The sequence below is a fragment of the Epinephelus fuscoguttatus genome, linkage group LG7, assembly GCF_011397635.1.
Source record: "Epinephelus fuscoguttatus linkage group LG7, E.fuscoguttatus.final_Chr_v1".
Taxonomy (NCBI): domain Eukaryota; kingdom Metazoa; phylum Chordata; class Actinopteri; order Perciformes; family Serranidae; genus Epinephelus; species Epinephelus fuscoguttatus.
In genome coordinates, this window is record NC_064758.1 from 27,686,261 (window position 1) to 27,714,163 (window position 27,903).

Consider the following 27,903-nt stretch of genomic DNA (forward strand, 5'->3'; position numbering starts at 1 on the left):
CATAACTATGACCTTGTTGTTTTAAATAAATATCATATCTCCGTTACACAAAAATGAACAGGACCTTTCACTGACATCCGATATTTACCTTGATCAGTGTATTGATTGTGTAATTTTGTCTAGAGTTTTATGTACATCATTCGTACAAAAATGCTATTGTTTAAATATTGTCCAGCATATCGTCCAATACAACAACGTGAGCTTTTTCAGATGATGGTCTTTAGAAGCTGTACACTGTGGACCACTCCTCAAACAGGCTTTGATCTATCGGTCTCTATATTGAGTGTATTGAGAGAGTAGAGCTTACGGAGTGTTGTAGTTTTGGTTATCCTAAGCCCTGTCCCAACCCTGCTGCTTCTCTAATTCAGTGTACTATCCTGATCACAGCTGATTAGGAAAAAATGACACTGGCAACAGGAATCAATACAACACTCTGGGAAATAAGAGGATGTTCATTTTCACACCTTTGAGACGTCAATGTCTGAGGAGTGCAATGAGGAGAGAGAACTATAATCCCAGTAGATAACACCAGCAACCCTGTGGTCCTTCAGTTTGAGGCATGCATTGATAAATACCTATCAATCACAGTACTCGTAATAAATACATAAAAGGTAATTTAGGGAGTAGAAAGTTTCCAGCTTGGACTGATTTGCATCGTGAGTCCGTGGATTCTCAGTCTGGTTTGCTTAATGTTGATCAGTCAAAGTGACAGACAGCTATTGATGTGCATTAATTTGACCTGATGAAATATTAATGTTCACATCTGTGGTTGCATGTTGGCTGTTCAGCTTGCTTATCGTCCTGGCTTCTACCTTCGCAGTCTTTTTTTTGGCAGTATCACATATTTGAGGCTTGAGAAAAGTTCTTAAATTTTGAACTTTAAAGTTATAACATTTTTTTTTTCCTTTGATTAATCTTTTTGTGTTTCATTGCGTTTACCCTTTGCCTTGATTTACAGTTAGTTTCTTTCATCCCTCATTCTTGCCATCTTTTCTCAACCTTCTCACTGTCTGGCCGTGTTTGTTTCTTTAAAGGAAGTCGCTCTGCAGCTCATTGGAGAGCTGACTGACAGCCACCTCGCTATTTGTTGATCCTTTAAGTATCCTGGCAGTCTGCTGGGGACTGTATTCTGTTAGGTTGTCTCTGTTGCCAGCGACTGTTTCAGGGCAAGGACAGTGTCTGCAGGTCCCGTGGTTCTCCGGGAGCCCATTTGACAACCTTGTGGAGTTGCACTCTTCTTTGTGATGGGGTTGCCTGCAAGTTCCCTTCTGTGCAGAGCTGTGCGGACACAGACACCCACAGAGTGTCCGTCTGCACTGGGCCACATCCCGACACAGGGACTTGCGGAAGTTGGGCTTGAACACCAGATAGACAATGGGGTTGTAAAGGGTGGAGGACTTGGCAAAAATAGCTGCCAGAGCAAAAGCCATGGGTGGTACAGTTGTTGGGTTACCAAATGCTGCCCACATGGAGACAATGGCGTATGGACTCCATGCCGTCAGGAAACCGATGCAAACTGCCACGGAAAGCTGGAAAGAGACACAAAATGAATTTGTCACACAAGCACATATTTACTTCCATCTATGTAGTATGTTGGAAAGTGGTCCTATGCATTTACCTTAATGATAAGTGCATGTGCGTTGGTGATCTTGTTCTGCGGGGACATGTGCTGCTGCACAGCTTGGCGGGAGCCCCGGACGGTCAGGAGGATGAATGTGTAGGACAGGAAGATGACAGTGCATGGCACAATGTAGCAGAAGAAGAAGAGGCAGACGATGTAGCTCATAGCCGCAGAGTCTTGGCTGGGTGCATGCCAGTTGATGCAGCACGCTGTTCCGTAGGGCTCGGCTCCATACTCTCCCCAGCCCGACAGAGGACCTACAGCAAAAACTCCAGCGTAGCACCACACCCCAGCAACCAGCAGGCAGGCGTGGCAGTAGGAGAACTTGTTACCTGAGGAAGAACACGGCAGGGTAGAGACAGAGGCAGAGGCAGAGGAGGGAGAGTTGGTGGAGCGATTACTGACGGATGATGAGGACTCGAGGAAGGGTACAAAAACAACAGCATAGCAACAATATGCTAATGAAGCATATTAAATCTGGTTACCTGATGCTGAGAACAATGAGTGAGGAGGAGAAAGAGGAGGACAGAAGGAAGAGGAAGTGGGATGATAATATACAATAAGTGATGAACAACTTGATGTTAAATTTCCCTAGAGAGGATGGGTACTTCTGACAAGAAAATCATGGATAAAAATGAAGAAACTCATTTTACCCAGCCAGTCATACTTTGATTTGAGGCATACTCACACAGGAATCGATCTTGAAACGGTATTGCAATAAAACGTATGTTGATGACGATGATAAACTAAAGTCATTTTTACTCTATGGATAGACCTAGATAGATCCAAACAGTGTGTCATGCAGCAGAAGTTAACAGACAGCTGTCAGTCAATCTATAGTGTTGGGGATGTCCGTCAACGTACACGACCATTTTTCACTGCAAAGTTTGTGCTGAGGTGAGGAAGAATCGAAAGCAGCATGGACATAACGAAAAGAGGGGACAATAAGTGGAGGTGAGAGAGGGAGGACAGCTCAGCTCCTTCAGGTAGTGCGAATTTTTGCAACAATTCACATAAAAACTTAAATTAACGTATGAAATGTAAGAATACTGCATTTATATTTCTAGAAGGATGAACAGTTGTGGAGCACACTCCTGTCATTGTGCCAGAATGTGAATTATCCACAAGAAAACTGAACCGTTGACTGTAATTGGGTTAGACGAGGGCTTCTTCAGTGTGGAATCAGTGAGGAGGAGAACACAGGGAGCCTTATCTATGACACCACACAGCCTCTTCAGCTGGATGTCAGCCCATCTTACCCTTCAAGCTGAGGGTGACGGGTGGTGATTGAGCTCCGTGGCACTCACTGAACTGTGTGGTGCAAGGGAAGAGGGCTGGTTAGCCATTACAGATGGCTTTATCTGATGTGAAGCATCCCTTCACTGATCAAGCTCTCCAGCTATCTGAGTGGCACATGAAGGATTCAACCTGAGATCTTTTCTCATGGATAGCTGAACTCAATTTCTAACAATCTCCCCAAACATGTGCTCTCACAGTTTAAATAGGATTGTATGAAACTTTTCTTTCATTTCTAAATCCAGTACATCAACTCAGGGTATGTGATGAAACTGTATTCTGATTCTAGCCTTCCCTTTTACTACCCCAAAATGTGAGCTCTATATAATAATTTTTTAGGTATTTACAGGTAACATGAGGACAAGGATTATTGTGTCACATACAACTAAAGCTCAGTTAGACTGGTACTGGAAACAGTTTTACTGGTTTTCAGGGTTAGTGGCAGAGTACGCCATTTCTGCACTGGATTCAAGAAGCACAAATGTTAAATACGATACTAACAGAACAACGGCACAAGGCATGGCTAAAGTACAACAAATGTAACTAAAAACAAAAGAAGGACATTCTTCAAAAAAGCACCTAGTTTTAAAATGACTTTTTGCTTATCTCACTGACTCTCTTTACAATGCATCAGAACTTTATTAAGTTATTGTTAGTGCAAATGGAACAATCTACTGCTTCACATTCAAAGCGTTCAACTGGCTATTATCATGAAGTAGTCACAGGATATTCAGTGTATTTGTCACCACGGTTTGTGCTGACCACAATTGTTCATCTGAAATGTGTCTAAAGCCCCGTTTCCACCAAACACTTTCAGTATGGTACCTTTGGAACCAACAGTAACCCTTCAGGCATGGTACCTAGACCCCAGTGTTTCCACTCCAAATAGTACTCTTTCATGTGGACAGAGTTGTTGTGACTCACTGCTCCGTCCGGCACTCATTGTATTTCCTTCTTTATCATCTACAGAGCGAGGCTGCCTGGGGACATTTTCAGAACAAAATAAAACAGGCTGCAGTGAGAGTCTCTCTACGTGGGATATTTAAAAATAGCGGGTTTCTGCATTTAGTCCTTCTTAGGCAAGCTCAGGGGTTTAGTGTTGCCGGAGCCCATAGGAACGACTCTACGCGATGCTTTTTTTTTTCTCCAAGTGAGGATTAGAATATACAGTACAGGCCAAAAGTTTGGACACACCTTCTCATTCAATGCGTTTTCTTTATTTTCATGACTATTTACATTGTAGATTCTCACTGAAGGCATCAAAACTATGAATGAACACATGTGGAGTTATGTACTTAACAAAAAAAGGTGAAATAACTGAAAACATGTTTTATATTCTAGTTTCTTCAGAATAGCCACCCTTTGCTCTGATTACTGCTTTGCACACTCTTGGCATTCTCTCCATGAGCTTCAAGAGGTAGTCACCTGAAATGGTTTTCCAACAGTCTTGAAGGAGTTCCCAGAGGTGTTTAGCAATTGTTGGCCCCTTTGCCTTCACTCTGCGGTCCAGCTCACCCCAAACCATCTCGACTGGGTTCAGGTCCGGTGACAGTGGAGGCCAGGTCATCTGCCGCAGCACTCCATCACTCTCCTTCTTGGTCAAATAGCCCTTACACAGCCTGGAGGTGTGTTTGGGGTCATTGTCCTGTTGAAAAATAAATGATCGTCCAACTAAACGCAAACCGGATGGGATGGCATGTCGCTGCAGGATGCTGTGGTAGCCATGCTGGTTCAGTGTGCCTTCAATTTTGAATAAATCCCCAACAGTGTCACCAGCAAAACACCCCACACCATCACACCTCCTCCTCCATGCTTCACAGTGGGAACCAGGCATGTGGAATCCATCCGTTCACCTTTCTGCATCTCACAAAGACACGGCGGTTGGAACCAAAGATCTCAAATTTGGACTCATCAGACCAAAGCACAGATTTCCACTGGTCTAATGTCCATTCCTTGTGTTTCTTGGCCCAAACAAATCTCTTCTGCTTGTTGCCTCTCCTTAGCAGTGGTTTCCTAGCAGCTATTTGACCATGAAGGCCTGATTCGCGCAGTCTCCTCTTAACAGTTGTTCTAGAGATGGGTCTGCTGCTAGAACTCTGTGTGGCATTCATCTGGTCTCTGATCTGAGCTGCTGTTAACTTGCGATTTCTGAGGCTGGTGACTCGGATGAACTTATCCTCAGAAGCAGAGGTGACTCTTGGTCTTCCTTTCCTGGGTCGGTCCTCATGTGTGCCAGTTTCCTTGTAGCGCTTGATGGTTTTTGCGACTCCACTTGGGGACACATTTAAAGTTTTTGCAATTTTCCGGACTGACTGACCTTCATTTCTTAAAGTAATGATGGCCACTCGTTTTTCTTTAGTTAGCTGATTGGTTCTTGCCATAATATGAATTTTAACAGTTGTCCAATAGGGCTGTCGGCTGTGTATTAACCTGACTTCTGCACAACACAACTGATGGTCCCAACCCCATTGATAAAGCAAGAAATTCCACTAATTAACCCTGATAAGGCACACCTGTGAAGTGGAAACCATTTCAGGTGACTACCTCTTGAAGCTCATGGAGAGAATGCCAAGAGTGTGCAAAGCAGTAATCAGAGCAAAGGGTGGCTATTCTGAAGAAACTAGAATATAAAACATGTTTTCAGTTATTTCACCTTTTTTTGTGAAGTACATAACTCCACATGTGTTCATTCATAGTTTTGATGCCTTCAGTGAGAATCTACAATGTAAATAGTCATGAAAATAAAGAAAACGCATTGAATGAGAAGGTGTGTCCAAACTTTTGGCCTGTACTGTATGTAGTTCACTTAACGAAAGCTGAAAATAATACATACAAACAATTGTGGATCCACTTGTTACTAAAAGTGTATGTTATATAAAAACTAAAGTAATGGTCAAAGTTGTCATGTGGAATATTAAAGGTGTGTTGGTTGATTCACATCGTCAACTCATGCATTGAGTAATGGGTCCATGTCATTGGTCTGACAGCCCATTGGTTCGACATCCCATTAGTCCGACTGTCTGCGGTGCCGAATGGCTCGTGGCGGGCGCCGCGACTGGCTCTGGGTCAGCTGGGAAAGGCTTGAGGCGGAGCAGACTCACGGCTTATGTGTTTGTCACTTTCTTTTTCATTTCAACCCATGCCATGATCTTTTCCTGACCCTAACCAAGTGTTTTTTGTGCCTAAACCTAACCAGACCTTAATCACAGGGCATCATGATGATTTCGGAATGGACTTCGGAACAATGGGTTTAATATGGTTGGAACAACAGGATGTCGAACCAATGGGCTGTCGGAGTTCCCTTGAGTAACATTACAAGTTAACGTTCTACCTTAAAAGTCACCGGCAGTCGGCCCTGTGAATTAAGTAATTTTTCTCCGACTACAGCTGCTGCGAGATGCAGCAAAACTAGCCACAACTGAGCCCTGAGCAGAGTGACTGTCCACTTCTGACCAATCAACGGACTGCAGTGTTCACAGCTCCACCTTTTAGTACCAGATCTGTGTGCTAGGAACCCCAACAGAGGGGGGACCAAAAATGGGGATGGTACGGAACAGCTCCATTGTACCATCCACAACTTTTCGCAGTGGAAAGGGAAAGAAAGCATGCCAAACTGAACTGAACTGTACTGTACTGCTTGGTGGAAATGGGGTTTAAGATAACAGTGATCTGTTAGATGAAGAGCTGTAGTCGATAAGCTGCACACTTCCTTCTCCTAAGACAGGCCCACTGTTGTGAGGTAATGAAATCAGATTGCAGTTGAAATTACTTTTGACTGATTTCTTTATTCAAACATGAGCTTGTTTGGCTGCACTGTAAACAGACACATCAGCTGCTTGTCTGTTGTATTTCTGACTAACTAGCTGCTCAGTACAGGCTGTTCTCGTGCACTGTTCTCACTTATACATATGAAAAGTAATACACAACAGCTCGTATATAATCCAGTTATCATTAACTAGTTCTTGTGCCAACATAATTGGTAAGGCTGCGATCACGTGATCAATAAATTAGTATATAGAGCGAAAGTGTGGGTGAGGTGGTGGATGGGTCAAACAAACGTAGGACTTTCCCAGTTTCACGGTGTTGTGGCCGTGCTGCGGCCGTGCTGCCTGCTCTCTCCGGTTTTACACCAGGCTCGGCTCCTTTCAAAGACTCCTTGCGAAGCACTCCTCCGGGGTTTTTTCGGACCTAACTGTATTGCGGAGTTTTGCACAGCGGTGACCGGATCTTTGCTCTCAAACCACAAAAAAATATGATGGCACAACAGTCTCTGTCAGTACATTATTCTATGCTTTCTTTTGATTTTCACATTGGCTAGTTTAATTTGTCTTCTGATTAAATCGGAACCTCTGAAACAAGTTGTAGGAAGCCTCTGCAAGCAATTGGTTGCTGGCAGACACTCTGTGCTGCAGTAAAATGGTTAATCAGGAGTGCCGTGCACTGTAGAGCCGATGCACTGCTGGTTCTGCTGGCCTGAATAGAATATAATGTCTACTGTTGTGTACAGCATTTATAGATTGAGCTGAGTAGTGATGCGCAGGTCGACCTGTAACCCGCGGGACCCACAAATGGACCTGTGGGTCGGGCAGCAGTGATCGTCTGTTAAATCGGTCTGTAAATGATATTTTGACATTATTGGCTATTACTGTCATGGCATCTGAAGGTACTGATGCGTTGAGCAGGTGACAGTCCGCGGTCGTTTTCAAAACACACTTGTGTTACGCGCTCCAAAAGAAACTTCACTAAACTTTAAACAATAAGTTATTGTACAAAACGGGGGAAACAAACGTTGACAAAAACGGTTCCATAATTCATATTAAATTCAAAAGATAACGAAAAAACAGCTACAAGTGAGAGGGAATAGTGATAAAGTGGTAAAACTTGGCATTGATCCACAGCCTCAGACGGATGCGCTCAAGCCTGCCATGCACAAGCTCCGTTGGTAGGCGATACTATATTTTCACATTTTTAACAATGCAATTTAAAAGTTTTGATTGTTATTGATAACCTACATTTACCAACAACAAAAAGACTACATTTAGCACCAAAAAAATATGTAAAAAAAAAAAATAAATAAAAATAATAAAAATAATAATAATAATAAAAAAGTAAATTAAAAAAACGAATATCGAATACCAGATTTTCATAACGAATACCTACCCATAGAAATGAATATTCGAATATCTGAATATTTGGGTACAGCCCTAATTACAATTACTTAGAATTTGCTGGCGGATATCGCCAAATCAAAGGAGGGCGGGTGCTACGCTTTCGTTGTTGCAAATATCAGCGATAACTGCCATAAGAGCGCACTACAGAGTGGCGGTGAATATCAAGCCAGTAGGATACACACACAGGGACTCACACGTACTAACATGCAGGAGCAGCAGTTCAATCTACCACAACAGCAGAGAAGCTCACCATATCTTTGTTATATCAATGTTCTGAATGTCTTTTACAACAGGACAGATAGCCCACCAGTAATTCTGTTGTTAGTTAACTGTTAGTCACTCCTCTTTAACTGTAAAACAATTCCCAACTCCCCTCTTCATTTTCTGCCATTCGTACACCACCCACCCTTTTGTCATTACACCGTCCTATTTTGTGAACAAGGACGTGTCTGAGTCATCCACCTTCAGCCTTTTGTCTGATGGTCTTCGATCCAATGCTCACCAGTTCATCAGCAGTCATTGGTGGCTGTAGATTAAACCTAATAGGAAGCACCAAATCTATGTGCTGCTGTTAAATCACCAAGTGGGGGCTAATATGTCTGTCGTCAGGGGTTCATTAAGAACAGCAGCACTCACATGAGATACTCCAGCTGTGACAAAAAACCGATAAGAGACAGAAAGGAAAAAGCACTCTCCATCACCCGCACCCATCTCCCTAATGCTGTATCTCCTGTGCTGTCCATATAAGTGTTCGTTTCATCAGCTGCACCTTGGAGCACATTCCTTAGTGCTTGGCTCATGGATGGAGCCGTAACACTGCCATCTGGATAACACTGCCATCCTCTACAAAAATGGTTTAGGATAGTTCTTCACAAGGGTTTGTAGGAATGGTTTTTAAGCAGGCACACTATCAGTATGTCTCAGTGTGCAGAGAGAAATATTTTACGTGTACAGACACATCTGTCTCTGACCCATGCGCTAAAACTTAAGACTGCCCATCGGCAAGGAAGTGAGTCTGGTGGATTTATACATTGAAAGCCTCTGCAGGTCTTGTTTTTCTCTTCTCATTTTGTAGCTCTGATATTCAGTCTCAAGCACATGTGCAAATCCTAGGAGGACTGTTTAAAATGTGATGCGGTATATTAACTTGGAATAGAGATCTTATGGAAACAGTTTGCTGCCTCATCACTTTTATGAAGAAATATGTGTAGACCTCATGCTCTAAATAATAATACTCCAGTGGAATATCTTATTACATACTCAGTTTATTTAACATGTTTCCTCTTTTTACGACAGTGTAGAAGCTATGTCATATTTCAAAAAAATGTGAGCGTTTCTAATTCTGATTTCAACGCATCACAAAATTCACGTGTTCAAACCAATTAAAGCAGAGTTTATTTTCCTTTGACAGCTGATACAGTTGACACCTCTTCATAACAACTCCACATGTGGAAACTGAATCTTATGTCAGCAGCCCACAAATGTTACCATGGTTTTTCATTCTCCTTCCCCCCAGTAAGCCAATCCTCAGACATTTTTGGTGTTATTCCATAAACGCAGTTTCTATACTCTACTTGTTTCTTTTCTCATGTAAAGCACGTCATGGAACCGGCTCGTAACTTCCTCATAAACCCACTCATTTATGTTTGGCAGATTCTTCACGAGGGGAAATTGGTCATTTCCAGACCTCTTATTCACATGAAAATGAGCTCCTCTTACACAAAGAAATGAGGCGAAGCAGCAGTTTGGCCTGTAGGTGTACACATTTTGATGTCCACGTCTGTATAAAGTAATACAGGAGCTGCTGCAATGTTAATGTGCATGACACCTGCAGGCAGTTTTTGCCGTTTATTTGTGCTGGTTTTGTGTGTGTTCAAGATTTTACATTAAAGCTAGGGTAGGCAGTTTAATTTTGGCTTCATTGGGCAAAAGTCCCATAATAAACTGATCATATTGTAATTCAAGTGCTCTTAAAGAACACTCAACTTCTGCACGTCCTCTTGGCACAGTTTTTAGGCTTTAGAAATTCTAGACTGTGACGGGAGACTTTGGCCCATTGCAGGTCCTTTCAGAGACAGAGGCCATTCTTATTGGCTGTTTTACAAATGCAGATACACATACATGTCCCTTCAGTGAAAGCTTGATTCAATGGCGCACAATCCTGCAGAGGGAGTTGCTATTACAGCATTTGGAACATCCACCTGCACTGCAAAGGAACTTAAAAAAGGAAGATGGACTCATCAAAAGAGAATAGAAGAGAGTCGCACAATAAACAAAATAAAATGTGTCAATACCGGTGAAGTGCTTCACAGATGGACAGAAAATGTTGGTAATAGTTTAGTCTCCTGCTGTGGCTTCATGTTCACATTTATGTTGCCCATGTTTGTGAGCGTCTCGAATCACAGTGTGTCTTCTGCCTCATCCCCGCCACTGCAGATCACCTCGAGAGTGGGCAGCAGCTCCAGAAGGGACCGCCAGTCAGCGGCTGCAGAAACTCAAATCCAGCGTTACAGATCAGCAAACTTTCTGTTGCTGCCGCTGGCCACCAGCCAGTTGTGACACCTGGTGCCGGGGGGGGGGTTTGTTTAAGCTGAATCTGAGCCGCTACAGCCACCGACCGAAAGTCCTTCTCCAGAGCTGCTGCCTCCTCTGCTTTGGGAAACAGTTCAAAGCAACAGGAAGTGAGGTGGAAAGACCGTGGGGTGGCTACCTAGTTCATTCTTGTCTCATTTATGGTCTAATAGACCCTTTTACTGTTAGTAAACAGTGTGATGTTTTTGGTGGGTGGGGCTTAGCTGGAGGCAAAACACTTCTCCACAGACATTATCTAGCACTAGCTTGCAAGTTCTGTTGGCTTGTTTTAGACAATGGAGAAGATGATGCGAGTGGTGCATTCAGAAATATTCATTCCGAGTCAAACTGGACTGTTCCTGAATTCGGAGGGCTGCACTCTCGGAGCGCACTCTGTCTGGGGAGACAGAGCAGCAGAGCGCTGATCAGAGTGAATGTGTGATTAACTTCACTGTCACTAATTCATAAGAAATATAACACTGCATTTCTTTGACCAACAGGGCTCTCATTTTAGTGTAGAGCGTCAGACTAATTTATGAACACACCATGTCATGTCACTCACTCTCCGGGACCACGAGTGTTACTTGAATAAGTAAACACTGACCAACGGGACCAGAATGGCAGACCCGTATGCTCTCACTCAGTAGATGGATGATGTTACAGGAAGCTTTGTGGTTGATTACTTTGCCAATCTTACAAAGGAGGACGACACTTGAATGGTTTCCTCCAGTTTGTGGTGCTATCGAAACTAAAGTTAGCGTTACAGAGAAATCCAATATTCCTCTTAATACCTCTCCAGTTTCTCCAGCTTTTTTCCCCTGTCCTTTTCCAGATTTCTGCCAGCCCCTAGCTTTAACAAATGGTTTCAGCTTTTGCTCTAAAATGCTGTTAATTTATCCTCATTTTCTAATTCAATTAATTTGCCTCTCTTTGTAATCATCTACAAACTGGGCAAAACATTTAGCTTGAGGCATCCTCGGACAAGTAAACAACTGTGACTTGGGGAACAGTTACAGTACTTTTCTGGAGCCAACAATTCAACCAGTCAACAACAGAAATGCAAATGATCTCAACAACAAACATTTATAGCCGACATATTCACCACCAGAGAGAATAGACTATATACTGCTAGTTTCCTTTTGCTCTTACTTTAACGGTTTCCTTTTAAAATGTCACATTAGACTCACACAGCAGCTATAAAAAGAAAAAAAACTGTACCTTATTGCCTGCAAGTATCATAAACATAAAGACTGCAAAGGCAATTATTCGCCTTACCTCCCTGCTGCTGGCATACATCAGCATATCTACATCATGTGTAACCCACTGCTGATGGGGTTTTCTTGTCATTTGGTGCCTGACAATAAGTTGTCTGAAATTGCTGGTGCTGCAGGTCTGCAATTATTGTCTGAATCTTTGAATCAGTGATGCTGTGTGTCCCTGTTGATGGTGTATTTGTGAGAATGTGTGTGTCTGAGGAGGGAAGCTGTCCGCTCGAGTGTATGAGCTGGTTTAGAAACAAGAGGACAGCGTGTTTCAACAGTGTTTCTGTAAGCTGCGTACATTTGTACAAGGTTTCTAGCAGGAAAGTCTCATAAAGGCGTAATTATTTATGCTCATTTGCATTTCAAACACTTTTATTTGTGAAGCTTGCAGTCTTTGGGGTTTTATGCCCTGCATTATAGACTGTTCCTCTGAAAAACAGACAAGAGGAGCTCTTTAAAAACACAGCCTTGACTTCAATTACACTGTGTCTATTAGCAGAAATCGTTAAATCCACTGTAGTCTGGAATAGATCTCTAATTCTGTTCGGAGGCTGCTGGCTGGTGTGCTAATGTTTTCAAAGTCCTGTGAAGCTGGATGTAGACAAACAAAGTTAGCTCAATTATGTGATGAACATATAAGCATCAGATCTGTTCAGTCTCCAGCTGTGTGTAATGACTCATCCATGCTGCCAACATGGCACTTCCTCTGCCTTCTGCTACATGCTGTTGTTACTAGTTCTGCTGATTTCTTCCTCGACCAAATCTTCTGTTCTCCTTTGCTATTACAGTAATTGTGCTTTGTTCAGGTATCTTTAACCTTGAGCATCACACATTATAAATCCCGCTGATACAGTATGTGCCAGATTGGCTCCGTTCTCTGTACCCCTGCGGTGCGTATGGACGAGTGTGCATGTGTTGAGCATATCAATGGGAACATCCCTGGATTCTGCACCCCGGGATGCAGATTCCTGGGGTCAGATGATAAAACTCTGTGTAGATGTGTGACTAAAACTGTGTGTAAGCATAAAGGCAGAAATGTGCATACGCATTTTTTTCATCAGATTTATAAAGCCGTGTGTATGCCTGATTCTGTTGTATGAATCTCAATCATTGCTTTGCTGGCCTCATTTCCACAGTGGGTGTAACTGGATATAGAAAGGCCCTTAAACATGTATTTGCATATCAATACTTCTGCCCTTCTATCATTCATCAGACCTGTCAATGAGAAGTATTGTAAAGAAAGTGCAATTTCACCAACTGTGTTGCATCAGCAAAGTTCTCCAGCAGTACCAGTGCAACTGTCATTACGCACAGCTGTGGCTATTTGTAGTGTCTGTGCCACTAATTCATCACATTTCTGCAAACTATTATCGCGGTACAATCTTAATCATCATTATTATTAAACCTCAGAAGGATGGTCGATGAGTCATTCATATAATGCTCATGATGAAAGTGAGTTTACAAGTGCTACCAATTATCACGAACATGGAGATGAATGAAAATAATAATAATAATTCATCACTCTTATATAATTTGAAATTAACTTTCTAAATGTACCTTTGATAGATGTTTAAAGAGCGCCATGCAGCCTGCAAAAATGATAACAATCAGTGGAATTAGCAAACAACCTAAAAACAATGGGTTCATCCCAATACCTGATCTCACATCCACATTTCCATCACTTGCGCCTCTTCCTCGCGTCTTAGCTCTGCCCTTCTAAGACATACTCGGGTCTTAGCTCCAATGTCAGCTGGGATAGGCTCCAGCATCCCGCGACCCCCAAGAGGAAAAGCAGTTACAGGAAATGAATGAATGATTGTAAGTTCATTATTAAATAACCCAGAATAAGATGTGGTGTCACAGTGATACACTTGAGTTGAAGCTCTTATTTGTCTTTCCTCTGGTATGAAACTCCAGTGATGTTGTGATGCATTAGATCAGTCTGATCAGCTGCGGCGCTGCGCTGTCCAATCAATAACTGATAAACAATCAGGGGGTGTGTCGGTTGATAACAGACGTGGCGGAGGACGCACTTGTGTGTCCTCTCTTCCCTCTCCACTGAAAGCCTCCTCTCCTCGACTCCTGACACCTCTGAGCGCATTTAGCAAATTGAGACGTCCTTCAAGATGAGATTAGACTAGAAAGTCTTTATTGTCCCCGAGGGGCAATTTGATTTGCAACAGCAGTAGACAACCAAATTCACACCATAAAACAGTACAATACACAGAAACATAAATAAATACAAATATTAGATGCCATCAAGTGAGTTATCATGACCACATTCTCAGAACCCATCGGCTGTATTCGGTGTCTGACTTCCGGCAGACGGCAATACAGCCTCTGGGGGCAGACCCCCGATTTTTTGGCATTCCAGTTTGATTTGGGCGGAGGAGGCGATTCCGTTTCCGACTTCCGTTTATATATAAGTAAATATGCTGAACCATTGCGTAGGGATCAGCCACCGATATTAGCAAAAAACGTGCATCAGCACTGGAACGGACTACGTGGAAAAATGCCGATCCAAGAACTCTGATCCAGTTTTTCACGGAGTCCGACCAGCCCAGCGTTCCGCGATTCAAGCAGTCTATTCCAGTGATCCGCCCCAGCTCTTACTATCAATCCACCAGGCCAGCATGCAGACGGCAGACACACATGGAGGGTAGGAAGAGTAGTGGTCAATTTAGTTAACTGACCATTTGTTTTCTGCTCTGGTTTTTTGAAAGTGATATTTTTATTTGGTTTACACTCTTACTGTTTAAGTAAAGAGCACTGATGGCACTGTTTTGAGCACAATTAGTGAAACTGGAGCCATGGATGGACTATTGCTTGTTTAAACAGTTGTACAATATTGTGTACCTGTGTACCAGGCTTGCACTGACACTACTAAAATAACTGAAAAGGAAAGGCTGCATTGTTTGTTAAATGTCAACAATGTCTTGTGGTGTTAATCTATTTTTTATTTATTAGGGGGCCAAAGCACAAGTGTGTGGAGTCTTGCTGCTATTTTAATTTCAATATTAGACATCTTAAAGATTTCTCGTGTTGATTTATTTTCTATTTATTAAGGGGCCAAAGCAGCCAACGCAAACCAGCTATATTTTTTATTTAATGTTAATGTTCAAGTTTAAAGTTTGTTTATTTAACCCTGTTAACAATAAACAGGTCAGTTTCTCATACCAACTGTTGTGGCTCATTCTAACTAACCCGATTAAGTAGTTCTTCTTGTTAGAGTAATATCGCTTGATCAAACCTTTTCTAACATGACTGACAACAAAATAAGTGAATATGTATAATAGGTGCTTGGATCGGATCGGTATCGGCCAAAAGTCAAGGCTGTAATATCGGTATCAGATTGGAAGTGGAAAAAGCTGGATCGGGACATCCCTACCATTGCGATGGATTCAGAGTTTGCAGTGACGCCAATTATGTTCCGCCTCGTTGGTTCACCGCACGGAGCGTTTAACCTGGCAACAACTGTAGCCGGCTCAAACGTGAATTCACTGAATGGAGAGTCTGTATATAGAGACTAGCATGAGCATAGATGCACAGTACGAGAACCCAGGCCTAAAGCTTATTTAGAAGCCGTACAGCTGAGGGAACAAATGATCTGAGGTATCTGTTTGATCTGGCCCTCTTAGGGAAGGTATATCTCTTTCCTGACAGCAAAAGTCGAAACTCAACATAGAGAGGGTGATGTGGGTCTTCCAAGATGACCTTTGCCCTCTGAATGGCTCTTGCTTGATAAACACTGTCAAGCTGCTGCAAGCTAGTGCCAGGTGGCAAGGTTTAACAATGCTTCCCAGCCGATTTTTATTAGTGATGCTGAGGTTCCCATACCAGCAAATCACTGCAGAAGTTAAAATCGACTCAATAAAAGATGAATAGAACATTTGATGGCAGGTGTCAATCACTTTTCGGGTCAAGTGATCGAGGATAGAGGATAGATGATAGAGAAGTCGAGGAGGGATATTGGGATGAACCCAGTGTGTCCGTCTCTCAATACTGTCCTCATCATCATATCACCTGCAACCATCTCAGCTAAAACCATGAGTGCCCCTGGTCTAAGGTGTGCACATTGTTCCTTAATAAAAACCAGCTGAAGTGTTGTAAAAGGCGTACACATATTTTGTGTGCGTACACACTGTTTCTGCATCTGGCCCTTACTGAGTATTCATTCATAGAGCATGTGAGTGAAGAGAGGTGATGATGACTGAGTTTCTGAGTGAAATTCAATTATACACATTATCTGACATCTGATACCACTTTGTATGGATTGCCTTTTCAAGGTTTCTAAATTCATTATCATTGATGAATTATGGCTAAGTGGTGCTTTGACAAACGATCACATTTTCCAAGAAAGAAAAGATGGTTTAATGCGCAAATTAGGAGTGACTGAGTCCTGAAAAAAACTGAAATTGAATTAACCTTCTGCAAAAATGAATATAGAAACATAATGGGGATTTCTGCATAAAATCAAAGGTTTAATAATTTGTTTTCTAATAGTGCATTTAAAAAAAAGACATGGACTCTAAATCCAATGTCGATGCTGCTTAAAGAGATTTAGACACAGGCAGTCATGTGAATAAATCCTCAATGGCTTCAGTGGCAAAAAGATTAATTGTTCTCATTAGCGATGTGCTGCTTGAGCAGTTTGCAGTCACCCCAATGTGTAGTGAAAGGAGTTCACATGCACAAGCATTGAAAGACTGGAGAGTTAATGTTAAGTGAAACTGCCTGATAACTAAAGTGGCTCAGACATCCACAGCTACAATGTGGCCATAAGAAAGCACAGCATGCGTCACTGAGCTAAACACTAATTCTCCGCCTGCGTAATCAATATATATTATATCATAATAGTCAGTGAGTCATATGTAAATGTTACAGAATGTAAATCACATTGCTTTCCATCTTCTCAGAGTCTTTTGTTTAAAGGGACACTTTACTTTCATTATGTTCATCTATGGGAAAAAGTCTTTTCTTTCAAAATGTTACTGGACTGAATGGATCAAATCCTGATAGTAAAAAGAGTCATTTTTCGGGGTTGTGACACTCAAACAATGTATCCACTGATTCACAGCTGTCTCTTTCGCAACATAAGTCTATGGGAAATAGGCTCTATGGGTATTGGCCTATACCAAAATTGGCCTCAAAGCTCAAGGGGGGGCAGAGATTCTGTTATTGCAGTGCTTATTTCTCGTCTAAAGTGTTACTAGAAACAATTTAATTTACTGTTTAACTGTATTTTGAGAATATTTGTTACCAGCTGCCTGCCATATATCTCCCTGTGGAAAAATGGTCAAGGTTGCATTACGTCACCCACCAGCGGGAGCTTTAACTGGTCCGGTGTGGTGCAGTGCATTCTAGTAGTTGTAGGTTGTCTGCTTCTTAAGCAAAAGCAAATGACACAGCTCTTTTTCTGTTTTCTCTGGGCATGTAGCACAAGTTTCAAAAGAAACTGTGTCTCTCTACTGCACAGACAGCCCAGTCTAATGAAAAGCCATCTCTCCAGCAGCGAAAAACTTCTTTAAAGCTGCAGAAGCAGTATTTCACTTCTGATTCTAAACAACTCTGATCTTAGGATGAATATGTCAAAGCACCTTGTGCCGACCAAAAAGAGAAACTTGGTTACTATGGTTTCAAGAAGCAAGAGTGCCATCAGTTTGGACATTTGTGGGAATAAGACTTGCAGAAAGAGAGGGAGAGAGATAAATCCCAACATGAAAGAGAGCATTACATAACTTTAATGTAAAATAAAAAGCAAATCTGAGTGTCAATAATTAGTGGACCATCTGTATACCCTTTACTGACATCAGAATTTATGTGCACATTGACACTTAAATCTTCACTGTATGTTACCATTAAGCCTGCACAAGCATTAATATCTATAGACTGGGTGTGGATATGTGCAGATAACATAAATAGATATGTAAAGTGGAGAACATTAACACTTCATTGAAAGAGACAACTTCTTACATAGTGTGCAGTAGATGTCTATCATCATATCCCTGTTGGCTAGTTTCAACTTGTGAAGTCTGTTTGTCTGTTTGACACAAGCTATTATGATTTCTGCTCCTCTAGACAACTGTGCTGTTTTTTGCATGAGTACATTTACATTTTGGACACATTCGATAAGGCCTATTCGGAGTTATGTTTAGTTGCCTCCTGCTGCTTTGACAATTTCACAGCTCTGGTTGCCAGGCCTCTTTATTACTGCTAATTGGCAAACACAACTAATTACCAGTCCACCTACAAGAACCAAGCTTTGTTTTCAAGTGTGACAAACGAGGGTTTCATTAATTTAGCACATAATTTTCTGTCCCCTCTGTTGGGATTTTATCAAAGCTATCTAACTTGCAGATCTTTGGAATGTGGGTGAAATCCAGAGCAAACCCACACAAACAGGACGACACAAGAGCCCACGCAGACTTGGTTTCAAATGTCCTTCCTTCTGCAAGGCAACAACACTGACTACTGAGTAACCTTGTTGCATACAACAGATCCAGCTTACTTTGAAAGTGAGTTTTTTTTGTCATGACAATGAATCAAGTGACAATACAAAAACAATCTGACAATGCGAAAGGGGTCACATGTAACAGTGAAACCTACAGAGTTATCAACTGAATCTCAATTTTACGGAGCTTTATAGTTAGTTCAGCTCATTGTTTCATTGTCAAGCCTGAAGGGTTACAGTTTTGGGTTACTCTCACCACTCTCATGACGTCATTTTCATCTGCAGAAAATGCGTTTTTTCAGTGAAAAGTCCTAAAAACCTACAGTGTATTAAGTTCAGCACCAAATGGCAGACAGACACAGTCAGAGACTAGCAGGTGAACATAGTGGAGCATTAACAGCTAAAGAGCCAGATATTTCCCTTAGAGCTGAAAGAGAGTTAATACCGGTCAGAAACACCAATCTAACTGTACAAAAATGTTGCTTAGTAACTATTGATCGAGTAAATAAGCGACTTGTTGGTAACATATTTGTAATATCTATTTAAAAGGTGATGATATGTCACTGCTGTGTTCACAAAAAAAGAAAAAAGAATCAGTTCTTGAAGGTTTAAGATGCCACAAAATACCATGAATTATTGATCTTGGTAACTGGACCTTGACAACACACTCCCAACTCAGGGGCTGCATCCAAAATTCCATACTGACATAATATTTACTAAGCTAAAAGAGTGTGTGAGATTTTTTAGTAGGTAAGAGAGCTCCTAACTAAGCCTAAAATATTTTAGCTGAGAAGTGATTTTGGAAAGTGCTCAGGACAGAAACTTTTACCTGAGTAAGGAGGTGTGGTTGACCCCGTTGCTAGATATGATGCATTCTTTTAACTCTTTTTGATGTGATTGGTTGTCAGAAACACACCCTTTTGTGAGCCTGCCAATGAAATGAACTGTGAAAGTGATGTCATTGTTAGTGTCTTATCTTTGTGATTTTAAAATAGGGAGGAGGAGGGAGAAGGAAAACACACAAAGATGAACTACTTATGATTATTTATTGAATATTTTGATATTTTGAATATTCTGTAAAATGTGTAGCCTTTGTAGATGCTTGTGTTATGGAGAGCTGCTTTGTAGAGACACTTGTTGCTGGGCACTTGTCCGTCTCTTTCTTTTTTTGAGCCATGCACAGTTCATATTCGGTAATGTGATTGTGCTCCAAGTGCAATGTTGATATTACCTTTGGTCACTGAAACAATTTTTCCGCAGTGTTGACATTGGATTTCTTTTTGTTCGGTGCTGTCTTCACGAAAGCCCAAATGTGTCCAAACGACAGAAATGGCAACAAACACCGACTTTCACCTGAGAGAGCCATGTTTGCGAAAACCTGTTATTTTTTCCTAAACCTAACCATGTGTGTTTGTTGTTGAACATGCATGAAAATGGGTCAGGGGTGAAAAAAGTGAGAAGGATACGAGACCCGGCACCTGCTAGAGGGTCCCAGGGTTATGCTCCTCGATTGTTTTCTTGGTGGAAAAATGAGCTTCCAAATGCTCATATCTGATTTCTTTTAAATTTACTCTAGTGGTGGTCACATGCAGAATTATAAGATCGCACAAAAAACAAAAGTATGAATGTATAATTAAGTGCAAATAAAGTATCTTTACATGTTCACATATGTTGTATAAGAGACGAGACCAGGGGCGGACTGGGACACATATTCAGCCCGGGACATTCAGGCGCACTGGCCCACACACCAGCCCACACGTTTCTACCTATAATCCTCTATATGCTTGTACACACTACACGAACACTGTCCTCAGAATCAACTGCATAAGAAAATCAGGAGTTATTGTTAAATTCCAGACTATAAAATAAATGCAATAATGAAGTGGCCACAAATGGCGATGTGCTTATTATTTAAATTAAAATAAGAACATATGACTCTATCCTAATGCATCTAATTTTATGCACAATATAACTGTCTGCCCTTATAGTCAACTTATTACTCCAACAAAAAAATTCCACTTAATATTACTAAAAAGGTTTTCCTCTGGCTAAAATGTAATGCATAGTAGGCTATGCCTTCACATTGCACCTGTCATATTTCTGGTCTCATCCTCCTGGGGTTAGTCTGTCCCTCAGCTTCATTGTCCTTGGGACTGGGAGCACCACCTAACATTAATTGCGTGCATCCACAGGAAAAAAGCAAGCACATATTTTCTTTTATAATGACCTAATGCAATCGAGTACAGTCAAACTAGCCTGGTCTGCCATGAGTAATGACTGATGACTGCGGCTGAGCCAATCAGATTTCAAGGAAAACGAGAGCCTCTTTCGTATTAGAGCAGGTCGCTCTTATCTCCTCCTTCAAGCATCAAAACACAAGATTGACACCTACGTCCCCATCTTTTTTCTGTGGCTTCCCTCCACAGACCCACCCAAAAAAAAAAAAAAAAGTTCTCATCGGATCTGCACGATTCACGTAGGTCACCTATTTTGTATTCAAAATGGCGAATTTCGCCAAAAGGTGAGCGATTTTCATGTCCGGTTGAAGGAAAAAAAAAACATCAATTCCTCATATGTGGACATGGAAAATCTATGACCAAATATCGATATGTAACGAGGTCGGAGAAACTTTTAACAGAATTAAATAAAAAAAATTTTTTTACCAACATGGGCAAGTTTACGTCTATTAGAGGTTCTGAATATTGGTTTTAATTAACTGCCCAGCCCTAGCATCCCTAAGTGGAGGCTGATATGAAAACAGTAATGAAAAACAATAAAGTAAAACGCACTTGTAATTGTATAAAATATGTTTTCATAGGAGAGGTAATAATTGCTGAGAAATACGTGTACATCTACATTATAGTGTGTTAAAACCCAATTATTATATGTTTGAATACTGCTGCTAAATACTACGTGTGTGGATATAAGGCAAATATTAACTTTCATTAGTCAAAGCATAAGTTGTTACAACGTGACGAATGTGACATGAATGACTTTCAAATGTTACTTAAGTTGCAGTCTTACAGTTTTTAAAGAGGCTATTTGTGGCTGCTGGGATATTAGCTAAAGAAACTCTCTGTTTCATGTGTTCAGTGATCATTTTACTTTGCTCCAACCCAAATTCCAGTCCATTACTAAACACTGACAGTATGGACATAACCAAAACATGCAGCCAGGAAAATATGCAATCCCAATAACTGGATGGTTTGTGAGTTTTCCAAACCTAAGACCTTGCAGGGGAATACATTAAACAGGAAAGGGAGCACAAAGGCCTTGTAAACATCTTCTTATTTACATATGCTGCAGTTTAAAGAGGTTAAAGCATGGCCTTGAACATTAACATTATTGCAGCATGGCAAATTTAATTTTATAACAAGCCCTTGAGTTACAGGCACCTCTGCATTAATATTTCTCTCGAAATTCAAGGTTTTTGGCTTCAGGGGAGAAATGGAATGAAATCTTCTTTAAGTTGATCAATATAGGTAAACGCATGGCCATTTCTGGGATTTGAGAACATCTGAGGACAAGCCTGCAGGTTTTTGATTAACAAGCTTTATTTTGATGCTTTTTTATGCCCTCTGGCAACTTATTTACATTCACAGTACAGGTCTTAATAACTGAAAAACTGAAACGTGTACCTGAAAAAGTGTCTTTTCAGATACTTTTCAGATTAACTGTGAAATGTTCTATTAAAAATATCAGAAGCTGCTGGTATCAGTATCAAGTAGAAAAAGAATATTTCACAACTGCTATCATTAAATAATTCTTGACTATAGTTGGAAAAACAATAAAGTGTGTTTGTGTTATTAGTGGTGGAATGTAACTAAGTACATTTTAAGTACTGTAATTAAATACAGTTTTGAGGTACTGATAATCTACTTGAATATTTCCTTTTAATGCTACTTTATACTTCTGCTCCAAATCTACTTTACACTTTTTATTCCACTACATTGGCGGGCCTGTTCGGGCCCCTGGGCCGTATGTTTGACACCCCTGCCGGTCACGCTGTTGCATTGTAGCTCAAAGTGCGAACACAGCATTATTCTGAAATGAGCTACAATGAGTACTTTTACTTTTGGTACATTTAAGTATATTTTGATGTAATACTTTTTCTTGAGATATTGTGATATTCTGAATGAAGTAGGGCTGAAACGATTCCTCAAGTAACTCAATTAATTTGATAACTAAAAGAAGCCTCAAGGCTTTGTTCAATCCAGTACAACTATACAGTCCGCTGTGTTTTGCATGGATGGCTGTTTCGCGCCAATATTACTTTCCCTATTGAGAGCCTCCACAGCTGTAATGTGGATGTGGTGTGGTTTGCAAAACAATGGAGGAAGAGGGACAAGAACTCATACTCAGACTCATACTTTGGACAGCTTTAAGCAAAGGGTTCCACCATGTTCAACTGAACAAGCAGCTGAGTTTACAGACAGCAGATGCACCATTTGATCAGTCACAACTGTTAAAGAAGTGCACACTGCAGACAAATGTTTGTTAAAAAATGCTGAATTTTCAAAAAAGGAAACAGTTTAAAAAGACTTTTTTATTATTTCCTCTTTTATATATCACTCTTGCCCTTAAATAAAGCTAAAGTAATGAAATGAAAACACACAGTATTTTTTATCCTATTACTCGATTAATTGCCAGAATAATCGATGGAATACCAAAAGGATCGATAGCTGCGACCCTAGAATGAAGGACTTTTACTTGCAACAGATCATTTCCACACTGTAGTATTCATACTTGTAGTTATGTGAAAGATCTAAGCACTTCTTCCACCACTGTATGTTAACATTAGTTTACCAAAATATTAAATGAGTTTTCTTTCAGTCACACTCACACCAAATGTTCAGACAGATCATGTGCAATGTAGTGTGTCCACTGTTCACCTCTCCATCATGTGCTGCTGTCTGTCTGTCTGACTGTCTGTCTCTCCACTTTGACTTTAAAATTGTGTTCGTGGAAACAGATATAACAAAATTAATAAGTCATTCACTGTTTTACGTTGTTTGGAGCCACAATGTAACATGAAGTAATGTTATGCACCTTGAGGTTTGTGAAATAAAAGGCCTGCAGTTAGTTTGACAGTCCATTATGTCACAAAGACTATCACATGTTCACACACATTACTTATTAGTTGAGCTTCACATAAGCTTACATTCACAATTATTTTTGGGGCTACACTCAAAACATTCCCAGCAAAACATCCTGGGAACACTGATGGGCAAACCAGTCTTCTAGTTAATTAATAATAATAAATAACTGTCAGAATCCCTAAGTACATTCCTCTGCTTTAAAATAGGATGCTGTGACGACGGTATTTTTACATAGAATAATGAATTAAAGCATTGAGAGGGTCTTACCATAGTTTGGACAGCAGACCTTGAGCCAGCAGACAGAGGACAGCACCGTGAGGTTGGTCAGACTGCACAGGCCAAACAAAACGCCACAGAAGGCATAGACTGTACAGGTCGTCTCATTAAATAGCCACCTGCATGGACAAAGAAACAGAGGAGAACATTTGTTACAGACTGATTTCTCTGAAAAAAACCCTTTTAGTGAATTACACACAGTAGGTTAAACAGGTAACACATTTGATGGCCTTCCCCTGGGTCATATATGGCTACAGTGAGCAGTGATGCATTTTGACCCAATCATGGCACATATGACAGCTATCAGCCGCACATGCTCGGGGGATCAGATCAAGCAGGCAAGGCCAGGGATGAAGCTGGAGACGTATGAGACCATGTATTTCATTATTTCATTCAACCAGATACGAGACGTTAAGCGCTTCTTCTTTTGGACGACCCACCAGAATTTTTTCTAATTTTCAGATTTTCATTTCATCCTCTTCATTCATTTAATCAAGGGTAAAGATTTGGAGTTAAAAGTCAAGGGATCACAATGAAATTAGTTTACAATAAAAAAAATTTACATTCATACTGCACGGCACAAAATGCCTCTCATTTCAGCTGGAATTTAATTATGAATTAGATGTTGTCTTATTAACTTTAAAGTGAATTGCTATTATTTCTGTCAGATGATCTGCAAGGTTTGATGTGCCCCACATTTCAGAGGCAATTTATTTATTTTAGATGTTATTTTTGTGGTTAACTTTTGAGTGAGTTGCTGTCATGTTCACATCCAAGTGTCTCTTCAGCTGCATTTAAAATCCAATATGGTTGCTGAAGATTGTGATTAAAGGCTTCAAAGGGCTCTTAGTGCACACAATATATTTTTGGGACAATGTTTCAAATAATTAATAAAGTGTGCTAAATTTTGACTTCCCTTTTTTTTTTTTAGACTAGTCGACTAGTCTTAATTCAAATTTTTGTTTAGTTGACAGGGAAATTATTCACCAGGAACATCCCTTTTACTACAAAGAGCACTGTCTTTTTCTGTCCTCTTTCATCGATAAGAAAGGGGACAGAAAAAAGAAAAAACACTGTGTGGCTCTTTTTATTGATCTTTCAAAAGCATTTGATACAGCGGATCATGCATTGCTCTCAAAAAGACTTTGTAGTCTTAAATTTGATGATAGGGCTTATAGTTACCTCAGTGACAGGCAGCAGTGTGTTTTCATGGGTAATATTAAATCTTAATTTGTGCAAACAGCAAAAGGTGTCCCGCATGGCTCAATTTTTGGGCCTGTTCCGTTTTCATTGTATACCAATGATATAATCTCAGCTGTTCTGGGTCTAATGTTCATCTTTATGCAGATGACACCATTTTGTACTGTACTGTGAATGATGCACACTCAGCCATAAATTCTCTCCAACACAGCTTTTCGGATATCCAAGCTGCACTCAATAATCAAACTGGTTCTGAATTCAGACAAATCTAGACTCACACAATCTCTACCAACAGTATTATAAATATTGAAAGGGTTACACAATATAAGTGGCTTGGTATTTGGTTAGATGTAAAGTTAACCTTTAAATATCATGTTTGCAAGGTAGTGACCTCATCTCATCGAATGAAAATTGGATTCTTTTGTAGAAATAGATTATCTTTTCCGCTGCATTGTAGAAAGATGCTTGTTGAGGCAACTTTTTCATCAGTCTTAGATTATGGTGGTATTTTATAAATGCTGCCACTCTGAAGCCTCTGGACTCTATATCACTCTGTTTTAAGATTAATTACTGGGGATAGATAAGACACCCATCACTGTGATGTGTATGCTAAGGTTAGGTGGCCCTCTCTCTGTGTAAGATGTGAAAGACACTGGGTTTTATTTATTTATAAGGCTCTTATCTGATCAGTTCAATGCTTTCTTTTAATGTGGGTGCTTACCAAACTCAGTCTAGTGGATTACACTCCAGGTGCTGGCTGTTTTTAATGAACTTGGAAAATCCAGTTTTTCATATTGTGCACCTGCAACGTGGAACAACATGCACAACATGTTAAACCTTTCCTCATTTTTATCCTTAGGGCAATTCAAATCTTTAACTGAATATTTTACTTCTATGTGTTCCTGTTTAACCTGATTAATGTGTTCTATGTTTTAACATTTTAACAGTTTTTACTCATCACTGATGCTTTTATTGATTTATATATATATTTTAATTTTTTTATTATGGTCTAATTGCTTTTTACTTCTTGTTGCCACTTTTATGTGAGTTTCTCTTTTGTGTGTGTCTCAGTGCTTTGACTTTATATTGTTTTACTCTGCTACATTGTAAATGAGGTCTCTATCTCAATGTATTTCTGAGTTAAAATAAAGGTTGAATGAATGAATAAATAAATGATGCTCAGTCAATAGTGTCTTGCCAGGACCATGTTAAATAGAAGTAATGAAAGTATAGAGAATTATTGCCTGAATCTGCTGAATCTTGGATTTGTCACTAATGAGCCCCCCAGAACTGGCAATATTTTCTAAAAACCTTACTCAAATCGCCTGATCTACGGGTCAACCCACGGGACCTGTGGATTGTTGACCTAATGGTGCATAACTATTCCTTAGCTTCCGTGGTGGCACCCCTGTCTGCATCTCCAAATAGGGAGCATGCTGACTGCCATTTACTGTAGGTAATACACTGATGATGGATAAGTACCTCACACTAGGGCTGCACAGTTAATTGAATTCAAATCACGATTTTGGCTTCCCACGGTTAAATGAACATGATTGGCTGTGATAATAATGTTTAAAATGCATGCTCTGCTCATAGAAAACTCTGCTGCACATCAAATCAAGCATTTTCCAAACTAACAGCAGCCTCCACTTTGGGTAAGCTGTCCATGACGTGTGCATCCTGCAGCAGCAACTTGTAAAAACCTTTACTGACAGGCTAAACAAGATAATCTGTTCATCGACCGTCATCATCCAGAAATATTTCAGATTCAGGAGAGAAAAGTCATATGCAAAGAGAACATGAGACTTGTATCTGTGCCGCAAAGAGAACACCACAATCTGCAGTTTGATGACTGCATGAAGGCCAACAAAAATAACATTATAACTATATATTATATATTATAATATATATATTATATTATAGTACCACGAAACTCCTTCCTTGTCCAGCGTCAACCCAGACATCCATAATACTGCTACTGTACAACGCATCACAGTACAGTGACGGCTGTAAAGAAAATAATACAAACATTTCCTACCTTTCACTCTTTGTTAGTCTCCTTACCTCCTTTCCTTGTCCCTTGGGAAAATACTGACTGTGAAGATGGCAGAGCAACATAATAAATGAAAGGAGAAAGAGTGCAGAGAACTTGATTGGCCACTCACATGTGCATAAAGGATGAGGGGATAGCCATCGGGAACAGAGTTATGGTCATGCCCAGGTCACTGATGGCCAGGTTGACCACAAAAAACTCTGCTGGCTTCAGGGAGGACTTCTTTCTATAGGCCACGAACAGCAGGATCCCATTCCCCAACACTGACAGCACACCTAGGAGACAGAGTGGCAGGGTCTATTAGTGCTCTCTGAACACACTTCCCAACAAATAAAAGCTGTAAACAAGAGAAAAATAATTCACATCACTCACCAAAAATGGTGTAGAGAGTTCCCATGAGAAAGTCATGGTCTTTAGATATTCTGGACACGAGCAGAAATGTTTCGGAGGCATTTCCCATCTGGTCCAAATGTTGAAAAGAACAGACAAACAAACAGGGGGAAAGAGACAGAGAGAAAATTTATCATTATTTCTACCTTCAGGCAATTTAAAAAAACAAAAAACAACAAACAACCAAAACAACTTTCTTTATTAACACAATGACTCCTCAGACATGACTAAATAGTTGTAAATCAGGCTGTTACCAAAGCCATGTTGCAATAATAAACACAGTTTAGCCTCATTAGTGCTGTTTTGAATAACAATGGCTTCCTATTATGTGAACTATTGCATCTTTTTTTAAAGTCTTTACTACCACTATGATGTACATCTCTTACTCCCACTTAAGACATCAGCAAACACATAATAACCTGCATCAAAACACGGCACGCCCCTCGTCACTTGTTAGCTCCTGTAAGTGGTGACATAGCAAACCAATGTCTCCACCTCCTTCTCTTGTTTATA

The 27,903-nt window shown here is 40.5% G+C and overlaps 1 protein-coding gene across 1 annotated transcript; it reads right to left on the minus strand.

The window, feature by feature from the left end:
• Nucleotides 1–630: 630 nt before the first annotated feature.
• On the minus strand, nt 631–27,460 carry opn7b (opsin 7, group member b). Its single transcript, XM_049582326.1, has 5 exons — nt 27,373–27,460; nt 27,113–27,275; nt 23,739–23,866; nt 1,619–1,953; nt 631–1,529 (listed from the first exon to the last, which is right to left on the minus strand). The coding sequence occupies exons 1-5, from the start codon at nt 27,458–27,460 to the stop codon at nt 1,029–1,031; spliced, it is 1,215 nt and encodes a 404-aa protein (XP_049438283.1). The 3' UTR covers nt 631–1,028.
• Between the last annotated feature and the right edge of the window lie 443 nt (nt 27,461–27,903).

What these genes read in the sequence shown, in the direction of transcription:
- opn7b (XM_049582326.1), bottom strand. Translation starts at nt 27,460, where the DNA reads ATGGGAAATGCCTCCGAAACATTTCTGCTCGTGTCCAGAATATCTAAA. An exon ending in GGTCTGCTGTCCAAACTATG is followed by an intron (nt 1,954 to 23,738) that starts GTAAGACCCTCT and finishes GTTCTTCCTCAG; the next exon opens with GTAACAAGTTCTCCTACTGC. An exon ending in CACATGCACTTATCATTAAG is followed by an intron (nt 1,530 to 1,618) that starts GTAAATGCATAG and finishes GTCTCTTTCCAG; the next exon opens with CTTTCCGTGGCAGTTTGCAT.